The sequence below is a fragment of the Miniopterus natalensis genome, chromosome 2, assembly GCF_054644295.1.
Source record: "Miniopterus natalensis isolate mMinNat1 chromosome 2, mMinNat1.hap1, whole genome shotgun sequence".
Taxonomy (NCBI): Eukaryota; Metazoa; Chordata; class Mammalia; order Chiroptera; family Miniopteridae; genus Miniopterus; species Miniopterus natalensis.
In genome coordinates this window covers 184,129,468-184,142,539 of record NC_142082.1, presented here as the reverse complement: position 1 = coordinate 184,142,539, position 13,072 = coordinate 184,129,468, and the positions used below count along the sequence as shown (strand labels likewise).

The following is a 13,072-nucleotide window of genomic DNA, read 5'->3' as shown; positions in this document are numbered from 1 at the left end:
TGTTTATTTATTCATTCATCTCATCTATGGACTCAGACTCTTACCTCGTTCCGTGAACATCCGGCTGGTGAAATGATTTGTACAGGTGTCCAGCCTGTCCCAGCTTAGCCAGTGAGACCCCTTCAAGCCGGCTCCCGCATCCTTTGGACAAGTCCCGTCATTGCTTGCGACACTTGCTTTCTGACACAAGATGCCCCTGGCTCACCTGGCGCTTGTCCTGCTCGGCCCTGTAGTCGGTCCTGTCCTCGAGAGCGTTTCCTGTTTGCGTGGAATGCTGTTTAGAAACCAAGGCCTCGGTGCCGGGCGCGCTCATTTGTTTTGGGCTATTTTTGCACAAAGGGCCTTTCAGAGGACAGAGCTTCTAAATGTAAATAATACTAAGTAAGAGCAGCGGACACGCAGCACAGCTGCTTCTCTCCTTACCTGTGTGAGCCGGAGAGCTCACGCCGAGTCCCTCCCTTCCAGCCCCGGGTCCGAGCCAGCCTCTGTCTTCCCATGTCCATAACCCCTTTGGCTGACCGTGAGAACCTACCTTCTGTTACCCTAAATATATTTTCTTTGGCTCATTCCTATGAATCACAGAAAATATTTTCAGGACTGTTATCCTATAAAACTGCAAAAAGTAGAGTTTAATATTTGCAGTCCTTTGGTTTGTAGCTTGAGGATATACAGGGTAGGGCAAAGGAGGTTTATAGTTGTGAGCACACAAAACACAGGGTTTATTCTTGTGTTACTATTTATGATTTATTTTATTATTTTCCATACGAACAACTGTAAACCTGCTTGTGCCCCACCCTGCACAGCCTAAGTCCCGTGTTCAAAAGCCCCCTGTTGGGTGTGGGGACAGGATTAATTTGGAATACAGTTCATTCGTTTCCGCTCGTATTTCACTTTCAGTTTTTTTCCTCTAATATATGATGATTTTTTTTTTTAGTGTACAAAAGACTAATGTGGTTCTAAAGTCAAATTTATTTATGAAGCTGACCTCCGAGAAGTATTGCTCCCCGCCTCTTCCAGCCTCCCCCCCCCCGCCCCTTGTGAGCAGCAGGGTCTAGTCCGCGGCTTTCTCTCTCTCAGAAAGCAATGGGAATAAAGGGAGATGCATCAGTATTTCCTGATTTCCCCCTTGTTTCTTATACAAAAGGCAACATCCCACAGACACTGTTCTGCACTTTGCATTTGTCACTTAACCATAAACTTGGCAAACACACGGTAGCAGCTCACGGACCTTTTTTTGAAGCCACACCCTCCCTGGGAGACCCGTGACCTGGAAGCCAACTCATCCGCCCAGTGCCACCTGCAGCTCCCTCTGTCCCCACAGCTCACACTCCCCTCCGCCCGCAAGTCCCGGGTGCGCCCACTCCCAGGGTGCCCCACCTTCCGCCAGCCTGACCGGCTCACCGTGCCCTTGGGCCGAGTTCCTGTGCCTGCCAGACTCCTGCCTCCGCCTCCCACAGCCAGCCTCCCGATTCCCGAAGTCCCCTCTGTCCTGACCCCTGCGGAGAGGCCTCCCCCCTAGGCCAGGAGCCCCGTGCCCTTCAGCCGGCCCGTGGACTCCTCTGGCCTGAGACTCAGGCCCCCCAGCTCCGCTTCCTGCCCCCGCCCTCCTCCCCGTCAGGGCAACAAGGAGGCCAGCGAGGCCTGTTACTGCCAGAGCTCTCTTGGGTTCCCGGGCTCCGTCTCAGTTTCTTCATCTGTAAAATGGGGTTGGCAATACGGTTTATCTCACAGGATTTGGGGGAAGATAAAATGAAAGGACCTAGGAAAAGTGCTCAGCCAGTGCCAGGGAGGAGGTAAACAGTTTGCCAAGATGTGTTGTTGACCTTCACAACCCGCCCCCTGCCCCCAGTAAAGCCTCTCCCGATCCTCTGGCCCCTCCGCTGAGGAGGGGGGCCGCTAGGCACTGTAGGGTGTCGCCTGCGCCCAGGAGGATGCCCACTGGCCCGCCCCCTGCTCGGCCGGGGAGCGGGCGGGGGCCTGAGCGCGGTGCCAGTCCCCGGGCCTGGGCTGGCGCCCGCCTGGCCGCATCCCCCTGGCTGTGCCCGCCCTTCTTCTGAGCTCCTGGGGCCCGCACGCTCTGATTTACTTCGCTGTTCTGTCCTTTGCCCTGCCCCACCCCCGTTTCCCTTGCCTCCCACCCCCACGGACAGCCTCTGACACACAGACTGTGGGACCTTCCAGCCCGTCCTCCAGGCGGTTCACATATTATTCAGAAAAGCGCAGCAGTGCTTCGGGGCTGTTCCCACAAACGGCGTCCGCAGTAAACCTTCGTCTTCGGCCCGTCGCGACTGAGACTCCAGGCCGTTCCAGCGACTGCCCACCGTGGTTACTCAGCCCTCCCCAGGGGGTGGGGGGTCGGGGAGCCTGGGAGACCCGCCGCCACGGGCAGACACTGCCCCTCCCCGTGCCCCAGCACCCTGCGAGCACGGGGGAAGTTTCTCTGGGGTCCCCTGTCACTAGCTGCCTGGTTTCCAGAGCTGCTCCCCCTCCCCCCCAGTTTACAAGCTTGCTGGGAGGCATTTCGTGGCTTAGCAGGTGGTCAGTGTCCCCAGCCGGACACGGGCACGGAGGTCCCCCCTCACACAGCTTTGTGAGGGCAACTGCAAGGAAAGCGCTTTGCACAGGATGGTGCCTCCTGCCGCTCGCTGCCTCTGCCCTCAGCCCCCCCCCCCCCCGGGCCTGAGCAGGGTTTGGGGGTACAGAGGTCAGGGGAAAGCTGGTCCCATTCCCCCCAGGCCCTGTCACCGGAAATCTGGGACTGTGATCCTGACCCAGGGCAGGCATGTGGGGGCGACGCCAGGGCACCCAAGGCCTGCGGGCACCTCTGGGACACACCTGGTGCTCACCTGGAGGAGAGGGGGTGGCCACAGCCCCAGGACCTCATCGGCTGGGGCCGTGGGTGACGCAGCCCAGGGACCTGCCTGGGCACCGGGGGCGGGGCCGGGCTCTCCCGCCAGAGCTTCATATCTGGAGGGCATCCGCGCTCCACATCCCTCCCACAGGCTTCCTGCCCGTGCCCCATCCCGGCAGCGCCTGCCACCGACCCCCCTCCCTGGCCCTATTTGGACCCTGTGCGGGCCCCCGGCCCCCCGCCATGGGCACCTTTGGGGAGGAGGACAGCTGGAGCCTGTCCTTCAGCGGAGCAGCCTTCCTGGGGCTCTACCACGTGGGTGTGGCCCAGTGCCTGCGAGAGCGCGCCCCGCGCCTCCTCCAGGGCGCCCGCCGCTTCTACGGCTCCTCCTGCGGGGCGCTCTGCGCCATCTCCCTCATCCTGGACAAGTCAGCCCGTGCGTGGGGAAGAGTGCGGGCCAGGAGGGCTGGGGGTCCCCTTAGAGGGAGGGGTAGGTGCAGAGGGAGGGTGTCCCGGGGCCTGTGCTTGGCCTCTGCCCCGTGGTCTTTACACCCAGCACGCTCCCGTTTAATCCATCTGAGAACCCCAAGGACGTGCCCCCCCCCCCGTGTCACAGGAGAGGGATGAGAGGGATGCCAGGCTCAGGGCCAGGAACACTGTCCCCAAGGTCACTTGGGGGCAAAAGGTGGGACAGAGCATCTGAATGCAGGGCTGGGCACAGGAGTTCTGAGCAGGCGAGGGGAGGACCCTGCACCCACGTGGACGTGGCACTCAGGAGGGAAGTCAAGCTGTCCGGCAGGCGTGGCAGGTTCACCTGGTGGCTCAAGACCCTGTCCCCCTGCTGCAGACTTCTGCTGCGACCAGCTCCTGGGCCTGGCCAAGCAGGTGGAGCAGCTGAGCCTGGGCATCTTCCACCCGGCCTTCGCGCCCATCGAGCACATCAAGCAGCAGCTGCAACACATTCTGCCCAGCAACGTCCACATCCTGGCCTCGCAGAGGCTGGGCGTCTCACTGACCCGCTGGCCGGATGGCCACAATGTCATCATCACAGACTTCGCCAGCCGTGACGAGGTCATCCAGGTGAGCAGGCTGTGGGCTTTGGGGCCCGGTGGCCGTGGGTGGTCTCCGTCTCCTTCCAGGCCCCTCCTGGGGCCGACATATCTGCAGGGAGGCGGGGAGACGGGGGCGGGGAGTGAACTTGCAGCCCCTCAGCTTGTTTACAAATGAGGAGTTGAGCGGCGGGGGGGTGGGGGGCAAGCTGAGCGTGGACACTGCCCAGCTTGCAGTGGGGGCTCCTCGGCCGCACACAGAGAGCATGGCTGGGGACGGGGCACAAGGCGAGCTTTTTCAGTCAGAGCCCCCCGAAGGGGCTGCTCTTTCCAGAGGGTGCCTGCCCAGCCCCGACCCCACCCCCGTCTCCCAAGTGCTTCTGGGCACAGTGGGCAAACACTTACTGAAGGTCTGTTATGGGCCAGTCACCATTCCAGGCGGTCACTGTAACAGAGACTGACATACCAAAATGTTGCCCGAACCTTGGGGCTTCCAGCCTATCGCGTATGGGGTGCAGATAGTGACCACATCTGCGAGGAGTCCCGAAACAATCCAGCGTCGGAATGAAACAGGCTGACAGAGAGCCTCGTGGCCGAGGGAGGAGCGCAGGGACAGAGCCGGCGGGCTCGGGCAGGCGGGGGACTGGGCCCACGCTCCCCATCGGGGGCTGCACCCCCCACGCAGCCTGGGGTCCCTGATGCAGAATTTGCTTCACCTGAGGGCCCCCAGTGCCCCGCACAGGGCCTGTCTCTGAGTCTGCGCTGACCTGAATTCTCAGTGTGTGCAGGGAGGGGCCAGTCCCTCGCTGCAGGCTGATGTCCCCGGCTTCCTGAGGAGGCCCGCAGGGAACCTCAAAGGGCGTTCCATTGCCTTTGCTTATGTGGCACTTAGTACAGGGCCTGGCACATAGTAGGTGCTCAGTAAATGAGGTGCTCACCGGCGCCCCCATCTGGTCAGAGGCAGGATAGGCTCTACCTCCCCTAGAGGACCCGGAGGGCTGCTTCCAGGGCTCTGTGAGGCGAGGCTCTGCTCGAGCGGCGAGCTCTAGGCCAGCGGTTCTCAGCCCTGGTGACTTCCCCCTTGGGGCCACTTGGCAGCACTGGAGACATTTTGGGGTATCACAACTGTGTGTGTGTGTGTGTGTGTGTGTGTGTGTATACTACTAGCATCTAGCAGGTAGAGATCCTGCTACACATCCCTCAATGCCCAGGACAGCGCCCACACCCCACAGCAGAGCATTGTCCAGCCCTAACACCAATAGCGTCAGGGTCTATGTCAAGGATTTTTTTTTACTGTAGGACTTGTCAGAGCCTCTCCTGGGACAGTAGGCAGTGTTTTCCAGGTGGGTAGGAAGTTGAGGTGTCTTGTTTGAGGTACCTCTGGTTGGAATCAGTGTCCAACATTCCTAGATCCTCGGGGGAGCATCCTGCCAGACTGTGGAAGAAAACTGTGCTTGGTGCCTGTTTGTCCTTGGGGCAAGAAACCCCAGCAGCAGCCCCAAGGTGCAAGGGTCTGATCAGCAGGAAGAGGGCGGATGTTGAGACCAGCCTGCATTCAAATCCCTTCTTAACTTTGGGAATTTGGCTGGGCCTCAATGCTTCCCAGGGCCTCAGTCCTCTCCCCTGGACACAGGACCAATAACACCCGCCTGCGGGCTATCCTAGGATGAGACGTGGAGCTCAGAGCTGTTGTGGGCACAAGGCACATGAACACATGTTCCCGCTGACTCTTGTCTTTTCAGGCCTTGATCTGTTCCCTGTACTTCCCTTTCTACGGCGGGGTGATCCCCCCCGAATTCAGAGGGGAGGTAAGTAGCTGAGCTCTGCAGCCCGAGGCACCCGCCGATGGGAGGTGTGCGGGTGGAAGGCACCGGTGTTCCTTGAGCACCTGCCCTGTGCCAGCCTCTCCCTGCTCCTAGGTGCTCAGAGCCTCCTGGGCTAGGACAGACCTGGTGACTCAGGGGCGGGCACAGGGTCACTGGCTGCAGCCCCCGCTTGGCGGGCAGCTCCGCGGTGGTGTGGCAGGCGGGCAGCACCTGAGGCAGCACCGCCCACCCCATTGCAGCGCTACTTCGACGGGGCTCTGAGCAACAACTTGCCCTTCGGGGACTGCCCCTCCACCATCACTGTGTCACCCTTCTCTGGGACAATAGACATCTGCCCCCAGAGCACCTCGGCCAGCATGCTGGAGCTGAACGCCTTCAACGCCAGCTTCCAGATCTCCACCACAAACATATTCCTGACCTTCACCTGCCTGCTGGCCCCCTGCCCCGAGGTAGGTCCGGCCCCTGCCTCCGGCCTTGGGGTTGGAGCCTCAGCCGTGCCCGAGGGCCCCGTGTCAGACCCTGTGCCCTGAGCCCTCCCCACAACCTCAGGGTGGTTGAGACACATGTCCTGAGTCTTACAGCCAAGCTCTCGAACCCGCAGCCTGGAGCCCAAGCTGTGCCTTAATGTTCTTCCCTCCCTGAGCGAGGGTGGGGTAGACGGGTCCCTGTCGGGGCAACGCGCTCACGCCAGCCCTGCTGAGCTCGGCCGGTGCCGCCCTGGGCCAGGCTCTGTGCGGAGGGGCTGCTAACATCTCCGCCTCTCAGGGGGGGCACCACAGCTCAGAGAGGTTAAATGACTTGTTCAGAGTCACACAGCCCAGAAGCTGCAAAGCCAGCTTTCAAATCCCCAGCTGGCCCAGTCCCCCCTTCTACCTGCTGCCCTGACGGGGGCCAGGGGGCGAGCCACGAGCTCACAGGAAGATGGCAACGCGCCCACGTTCCTGTTTGCTCCTCAGCATCTCTGGAAAATAGGTCGTTTGACAACCAGCTGCGTGTCCTAATGTGCTCCTCCACCCCCCCCCCCCCACGCCGGGCCCTCGCTTTCCTCCGCCCTCTTGCGGTTGTGTCGAGTTGTGTAATATAGGAAGCAAGTCAGGCTACTTTTCTCTGGCCCCCCGGAGGATGGAAGGACAGACAGTCCCAGCCCCATTTTACAGACAAGGGAGCGAGGCGCTCAGAAAGGTGGAGGGCTGGCCTGAGGTCACACAGCGCAGGAAGGCAGAGCTCCTTCCCGAGCCTGCAGGCGCTTTCCCCGTGGTGGGGCTCTGGCCAAGGCAGCCGGGCACGGCCCTGGAGCTCCTCTGCCATCGCAGGCTGGTCCTGGCAGTGGCGATCAAAGGGCAAAGGATCCATCACCCACTGGCCTGTAGGAACCAGGCGATGGCCCAGGCGTCCGGGCCAGCGGAGGGGCCTAAGGCCAGAGAGGGGAGGGGCTGGAGCAAGAGCCCAGCCCGGTAATCACAGGGGTAGGAGCAGAGTGGGCAGCAGATCGGAGCCACTGTGCTCCTGAGTGCCAGGCCCCGGAGTCCCTGAGCCCTGCCAAGGGGTCTCTTGGGGAGTGCAGGCTGGAATCCCTTCCAGCTGAAGATAAGTCTCTGGCCTGCGACCATCAGCCCGAGGGCTGGTCCAGGCCTTCCCGGTCCCACCCTGACCTGCGTGTTGGCAGGTATTGGCCCACTACTGCAGACAAGGCTACCTGGACGCCCTGAGGTTCCTGGAGAGACGCGGTAGGTGACAGCGCCACAGCAGCTGGGAGCGCGCCCCACGGGAGTGCCAGGTGGATCCTGCCTCTTGGGCACTTGACGTTTTATGGGCCTTGGCTCACTCAGCCTCCTCCTCAGCATCTGCTCTGTGCCTGGCCTGAGCCAGGTGCTGGGGGCCCAGAGAGCCTGGTTCAAGGGGACAGGTCCAGAGAGGGACATCTCCCCAGGGAGATGGAGGAGGGCTCAGGGCTGTGAGAGCCCAGAAGAAACACCTGACTCAGCCTGGGGGGTGGAGTGGGCAAGGAGGGCTTCCTGGAGGCGGTGACAGATAAGCTGGATTTTGTCTAGTTAGGGAGACTATGGGAAGTGTCGAGGAAGGAAAGGAAAAGAACATTGTAGTCAGGGAGGTGAGCAAGGGCAAAGGAACAGGCCAGCGCCCCGAGGGAACAGTGTGGCTGCAGGTGCGTGTGTGGCTGCAGGTGCGTGTGTGGGCACATGTGTGTGGGCGCACGTTCATGGGACAGCGGGTGGGCCAGAGAGGGCTTGATGTCATCCCACAGGGCAATGCTCTTTGCTCAAGTGCTAAAGCTGAGATTTGAACCCAAGCTGTCTGGCCCCAAAACCCATGTCTTGGACCCCCCCACACTATGGCCCCAAACACACGGCCGCGAGGAAGCATTTGCCGAGCGCTTACCGCGTGCCCAGCTTGGCCTTGAGCTCCCGGTACTCACCTAATTCTCAGAAAACAGTGTGGCAGGTCTTCATTTTCCCCGTTCACAGAGAGGGAAACCGAGGCAGGGAGCTGTCAGGTCACAGAGCTAACAGGCGGTGGGGCCAAGATTTGAACCCTGGGCTGGGTCTTCAGGGCCTGGGCTCTGATTAACCTCGAGAAAGTGAACAGGGAGGGAGCGGGGCAGAGCTGGGGGTGTGGGAAGGCGTCCATCAGGATGAGCCGCGGGCCCATCCCGTGACCGGCGGGTCCCCAGCGCGTCGTTTGGGACTGAATGGGGCGGATGGTGTGGACGGGGTGGAGAGGAGGGGGAGTCACTGTCACTAGGAGGCTCCGGATGTGCTGACCTGTCATATCCCTCCTCTTGCCTGACCCAGGACTCACCAAGGAGCCAGTGCTGTGGATGTTGGCATCTAAGGAGTGCCCAGCCCCAGCTGATGGGACCTGGGACACTGGTCATGACAGAGGACAGGAGGCGGGCCTGTCGCTCAACTGGGCAGTGCCTAACGTGCTAGTCAAGAACGTGCCCAACTTCGAGCAGCTCTCACTGGAGCTGGAGACTGGTACTGCCCCTTCCTTATTGCGCTTGCTCACCTGGCAGGCGCCCTGTGCTCAGGGGCTTGGGGCTGGGACCCTGCCCTGAAGATGCTCACGGTCTGGAAGGAGACAGGGTTCTTTGGGTACCTGCTAAGTGCCAGGGTGGTGCCAAGGGGCTCTTACATGTTGTGTCACTCGCTCCTTACTACAACCGTGGGCCCAAGTGTTTTTTTCTTACCCCATTTCAATGATGAGAAAACTGAGGCTCAGAGAGGGAAAGGGACTCACCAAGGTCTCAGAGCCTGCAGCTGGGGGATTCGAACCCAAGTCTGCGCCTGAGAAAGCCAGGACTTTGGCCCACTGTCTGGGAAAGGGCAGGAGGTACTGAGGGACACAGGAGGGGCCCACAGGAGGGTCCAGACTCAGTTCACCCTCTCAACAATCCTCTGAGGACGGCTCTGAGCTGTCCCCACTGCACGGATGCAGAACCCAGAACCCAGAGAGGTTAAGTGACTTGCCCAAGGTCACATAGCTGGCAAATGGCAGAACCAGGAGTTCTGCTCTGAACTGTTTAGCTTGTTCTCCTGCTCAGTGACTGAAACGTCACAGTTGCGATGTCAGGAAAGTTCAGGGTCCCACAGACACATGTCATGGTGCTGCAGGGGGTGGGTTAGAGCAGCATCTAAGCAGGACAGGAAAGGAGGAGTTGGCCAGGCAAAGAGAGCGGGAGGCGAGCGTCCAGGCAGAGGGCACAGCATGTGCAAATGTCCTGGGGTGCTGTGGAGGGGAGGACCCGGAGGCCCCTGTGGCTGTAACACGGTGGTTGAGGGGCAGGGAAGCAGAGATGGGCTTAGGGAGGCTGGAAGGGTTGCGCAGGTGGCTTAGAAGAGAGAGACAGAGCCACTGAGGGGTTTGCTGGCAGAAAGCACCCTTTTCAGAGGCGCCTCTGACCCCTAGGCCCAGAGATTACTGCGCCTAGCCGGGGGCACAGGCTAAAGGGCCAGGAGGCTGGGGGGAGAGATGACGGTGCAGGGCCAGAGCAGGGACTGTGAGGTGGGAGGGGGGTGGGCGATGGGGTGCCTCTTTCAGCGCTGGAGACACCGGGGGATACAGGAGTGGGCTCTGGTGTGCGCTGAGCTGGTTGGAGCTTGGCGCCCTGGAACCCTGGCAGCACCCCTGCCGCCACACGGGGGCACCAGAGAGCCACCTCCTTGAAGGGGCAGATGGCCAGCGCCCGGGAGGTTCTGGGGGCACCCGCTTCGGGAAATGGAATTGTCATCTGGCCTGGCCCCTGCAGGTGTCCCGTAATCCTCACCTGCCTGCCAGGGGGTCGGTCCTGCCGTTACAGGGGCGGTAACCTGGGTTCGGGGAGGGGAAGGGGCGTGTCAGGTACGCGGGGGGCTATGTCTTCGGACTGTGCTGAGTGTGAGTCCTCCCAGCGTCTAGAAGTCAGGGTGGGGGGTGTGCGCGGCTGTGCCATGGTCTGGGCCGGGGATTTGGGCTCTGGCTCTGGCTCCAGCCGGGACGCAGGTCCCGCCCACTCTGGTCAATTGGGAGGAGAGAGGGCTTGGAAAATAAATGGTCGTCACGGTCCCAGCTGTTGCCACTGTTGTGGGTAATGATACGGACGTGCTACTATTATCGAGGGCGGGATGGGCACCTGCCCCATCTTGGGTGGCCCCAGCAGACTTTCCAGAGGGCTGGGCGGGGTAGAAGAGCTGGAGGAGCCTGAGGAGGCCTCGGGCACATCCTGGCCCTGCCACTTCCTGGGGACAGCCTTTGGGAAGTGGCTCCTCCGCTCTGAACCTCCGTCCCCTCCTCTGTGAAAGGGGCGCACCTTGCCCGTCTCAGGGACTGTGACGGGAGAGCCCCAGCTGAGGGCCCGGCCCTGCGATGGCTCCCGGTGGGGGCGTGAGCCGTGGGGGGGCGCAGTCTGGGGCCGAGTGGGGGGAGGGAGCCGGCTGCGGGCCGGGTGGCATGCCACGGCTTCTCCTGCAGCGCTGAAGAAAACATGCAGGAGGGACCCCGGCGCCTGGGCCCGCTTCCGCCGGTCGATGCCCGGGAAGGTGCTCACGTGCCTGCTGCTGCCCTACACGCTGCCCTTCGAGTACGTCTACTTCCGGAGCAGAAGGTGAGGGGGCCAGTGCCGGGGCAGGAAGGGCGGCCGGCACACCATGGGCACAGCTTGGCTGGTCTCCCTGAGACGCCTGGTGCTGGCTGAACGACCCAGGGGGTGTGGGGGACTGCTGGGGAGGCAGTGTGCCAGCTGTGGTCAAGCTGGGGCCTCCTGGGGGCGCCTTGGCCCTTCCCCTGTCTCCAGGACCTTTGGCCCATTGCTCCGCCTGTCAGAACCTCGGGGACCATGTGCTATTTTAAAAAATAACCCTAGGGGCTGGTGTGGCACAGACTTGCTGTGTGGCCCGGGCCAGGGCTCTTGACCTCTCTGGGCCTCAGAATCCTTTTGTGTACAACCGGGCTCTTCCATGGCAGACTGGCTGTAGTTAAGTGCTCACTAACCATTTTAACGCTGCTGTTCATTTATTCTAGCAACAGTCATTGCAGGCTGACCAGGGGCCAAGCCCTGGCTGGAGGCGAGGGAGGCGGCACTGCCCCAGACCCAGTCCCTAGCCTTGTGGAGCCTGACAGGGCACAGGTCATCACACATTCACTTGCGTAATCACCGCTCTGCCCAGAGATACCTAGGGAGGTCTAGACCAGCTGTGAACCCGGACGGCTCACACTAGCAGCTAGTCAGAGAAGGCTGCCTAGAGGAGATAATCTGAAGGGTAAGAGTCCACCAAGCAAAGAGGGAAGGGCAAAGCATTTCAGAAGGCTAGAACAGCACGTGCAAAGGTCCTGGGGCAGACGGGAGTAAGGCTCATTCAAGGAGCAGTAAGTCCAGTGTGGCTGACAGCCTGAGGCCTGGTTTAGAGGCCCCTCTAAGGCCAGCCGGTGGGGGAAGGGAGGCCCTGTAGTGTCCAGTGAGTCCAAGAAGGTGCTGGCCAGGCGCTTTCTCTGCTACAGCTGGATGCCCGGCCCTCTACTGATGCTGCAGGGCTCACGTGGGGAGCACAGGGGGCTGGAGCAAGAGAGGGCTATGGGGGGCTGTGTGCTTTAGGACGGTCACTGGCTGCTGGGAGGACAGTGCATGCAGGGTATGGAGTGGGGAGCTGGGCTGGGGAGAAGAGGGAGGAAGGCACAGAGACAGGGAGGAGGGTAGGAACTGTAGGCAACATGACTGTCCTTATTTGGCAGATGAGAAAATTGAGGCCCAGAGAGGTTCCCTGCTCTGCCCACGTCACACAGCTGATGAGCAGTGGGGCTGGGTTGCACCCGGAGCCACCTTGACCCCAAAGCCCTGCCCTTTCCTCCCTGGGCTTTCCTTTTGTGCTCCGTGGAGTCTGCCTTCAGGGCCTGGCCACCCCCACCAAGCTCAGAGTCCATTAGGTTTCATTCCCAGGCCCCTCACCCCCTATAGGTGCCCTGTGGGCTGAGCTGCTCTGTGGTAGAACCAATACTTCTGGACGCTTCTTACCCCCTTCCTTCAGCCCTGGTGCCTGGGTGCACGGGCCCTCGACTCCTCTCTGGGCCCGTGGGGAGGGTGGGCTCAGCTGGGCCAATGCTCGAGTGAAGCTGTTGCTGTCCCCTCCTCCAGGCTGGCAGTGTGGCTGCCCGACGCGCTGGCTGACTTGCAGTGGATACAGGGCGAGCTGAGGGGCTTGGCCCTTGGGGTGTACTCCAGGGTGAAGGACCAGCTCCTCGGGCTGCTCAGGTGAGGCGGGAGGACGGGGGGGGCGCAGAGAGGCTGTCCTTGGTGGGCAGGCAGGCCGCACGGTCCGCGCTGGGCCTGGCCAGTCTGCAGGACACAGTCACCACAGCCTGCACAGGGGCAGCCGGGCCCACAGAGGACAGTCAATCTTCCCGCTTGGCCAGGTCCCCGTCAGTCCTGCCATCTTTCCGGATGCCCCTACAGGCCCTGTGTGGGGCCCCCAGCCTGCCTGCCCTGCTGGCTGGAGACCCCGCAGTCCTCCTGCACCCCCTCATCAGCCATCTGTTTCCCAAGGACACCTGTGCAGCTCTCCCAGGAAGGGGCTGTCCCTGGAACCTCTATGTCACTCCCAGTTCAGCCCGGATAAGGGTCTCAGCCTTCCTTCCTTGTCGCAGGATTTGTGGGGAGAGAGACTGGGGCTCACTGGGTGCCAGGCTGCCCCCAATAGCTTCACCCCGCCCTTCATCCAGCCCTGGGCTTGACAACCTGTCCTCACTTCTGCCTCCTCTGTAGCCTGCCCGTCACCAGCCCTCTCCAGCTGGAGGCAGCTCCTCCCAAGGACCTGGCCAAGAAGCCCAGCCCCGCCCTGCCCATCAGGCCCAAGTGA

At 61.6% G+C, this 13,072-nt stretch overlaps 1 protein-coding gene across 1 annotated transcript; it reads left to right on the top strand.

Annotated features, from left to right (window-relative positions):
- The first annotated feature begins 3,094 nt into the window (after positions 1 to 3,094).
- Positions 3,095 to 13,072, top strand: PNPLA5 (patatin like domain 5, triacylglycerol lipase). The gene is made up of 9 exons (XM_016210091.2): positions 3,095 to 3,287; positions 3,699 to 3,931; positions 5,643 to 5,708; positions 5,966 to 6,175; positions 7,393 to 7,453; positions 8,537 to 8,722; positions 10,695 to 10,827; positions 12,352 to 12,468; positions 12,979 to 13,072. Exons 1-9 carry the CDS (start codon positions 3,095 to 3,097, stop codon positions 13,070 to 13,072), a joined length of 1,293 nt encoding a protein of 430 aa, XP_016065577.2.

Excerpts from the sequence above, each read along its gene's own strand:
- PNPLA5 (XM_016210091.2), top strand. The coding sequence starts at position 3,095 with ATGGGCACCTTTGGGGAGGAGGACAGCTGGAGCCTGTCCTTCAGCGGA. Across the intron at positions 5,709-5,965 it reads CCCCCGAATTCAGAGGGGAG|CGCTACTTCGACGGGGCTCT; the intron begins GTAAGTAGCTGA and ends ACCCCATTGCAG. Across the intron at positions 10,828-12,351 it reads GTCTACTTCCGGAGCAGAAG|GCTGGCAGTGTGGCTGCCCG; the intron begins GTGAGGGGGCCA and ends CCCCTCCTCCAG.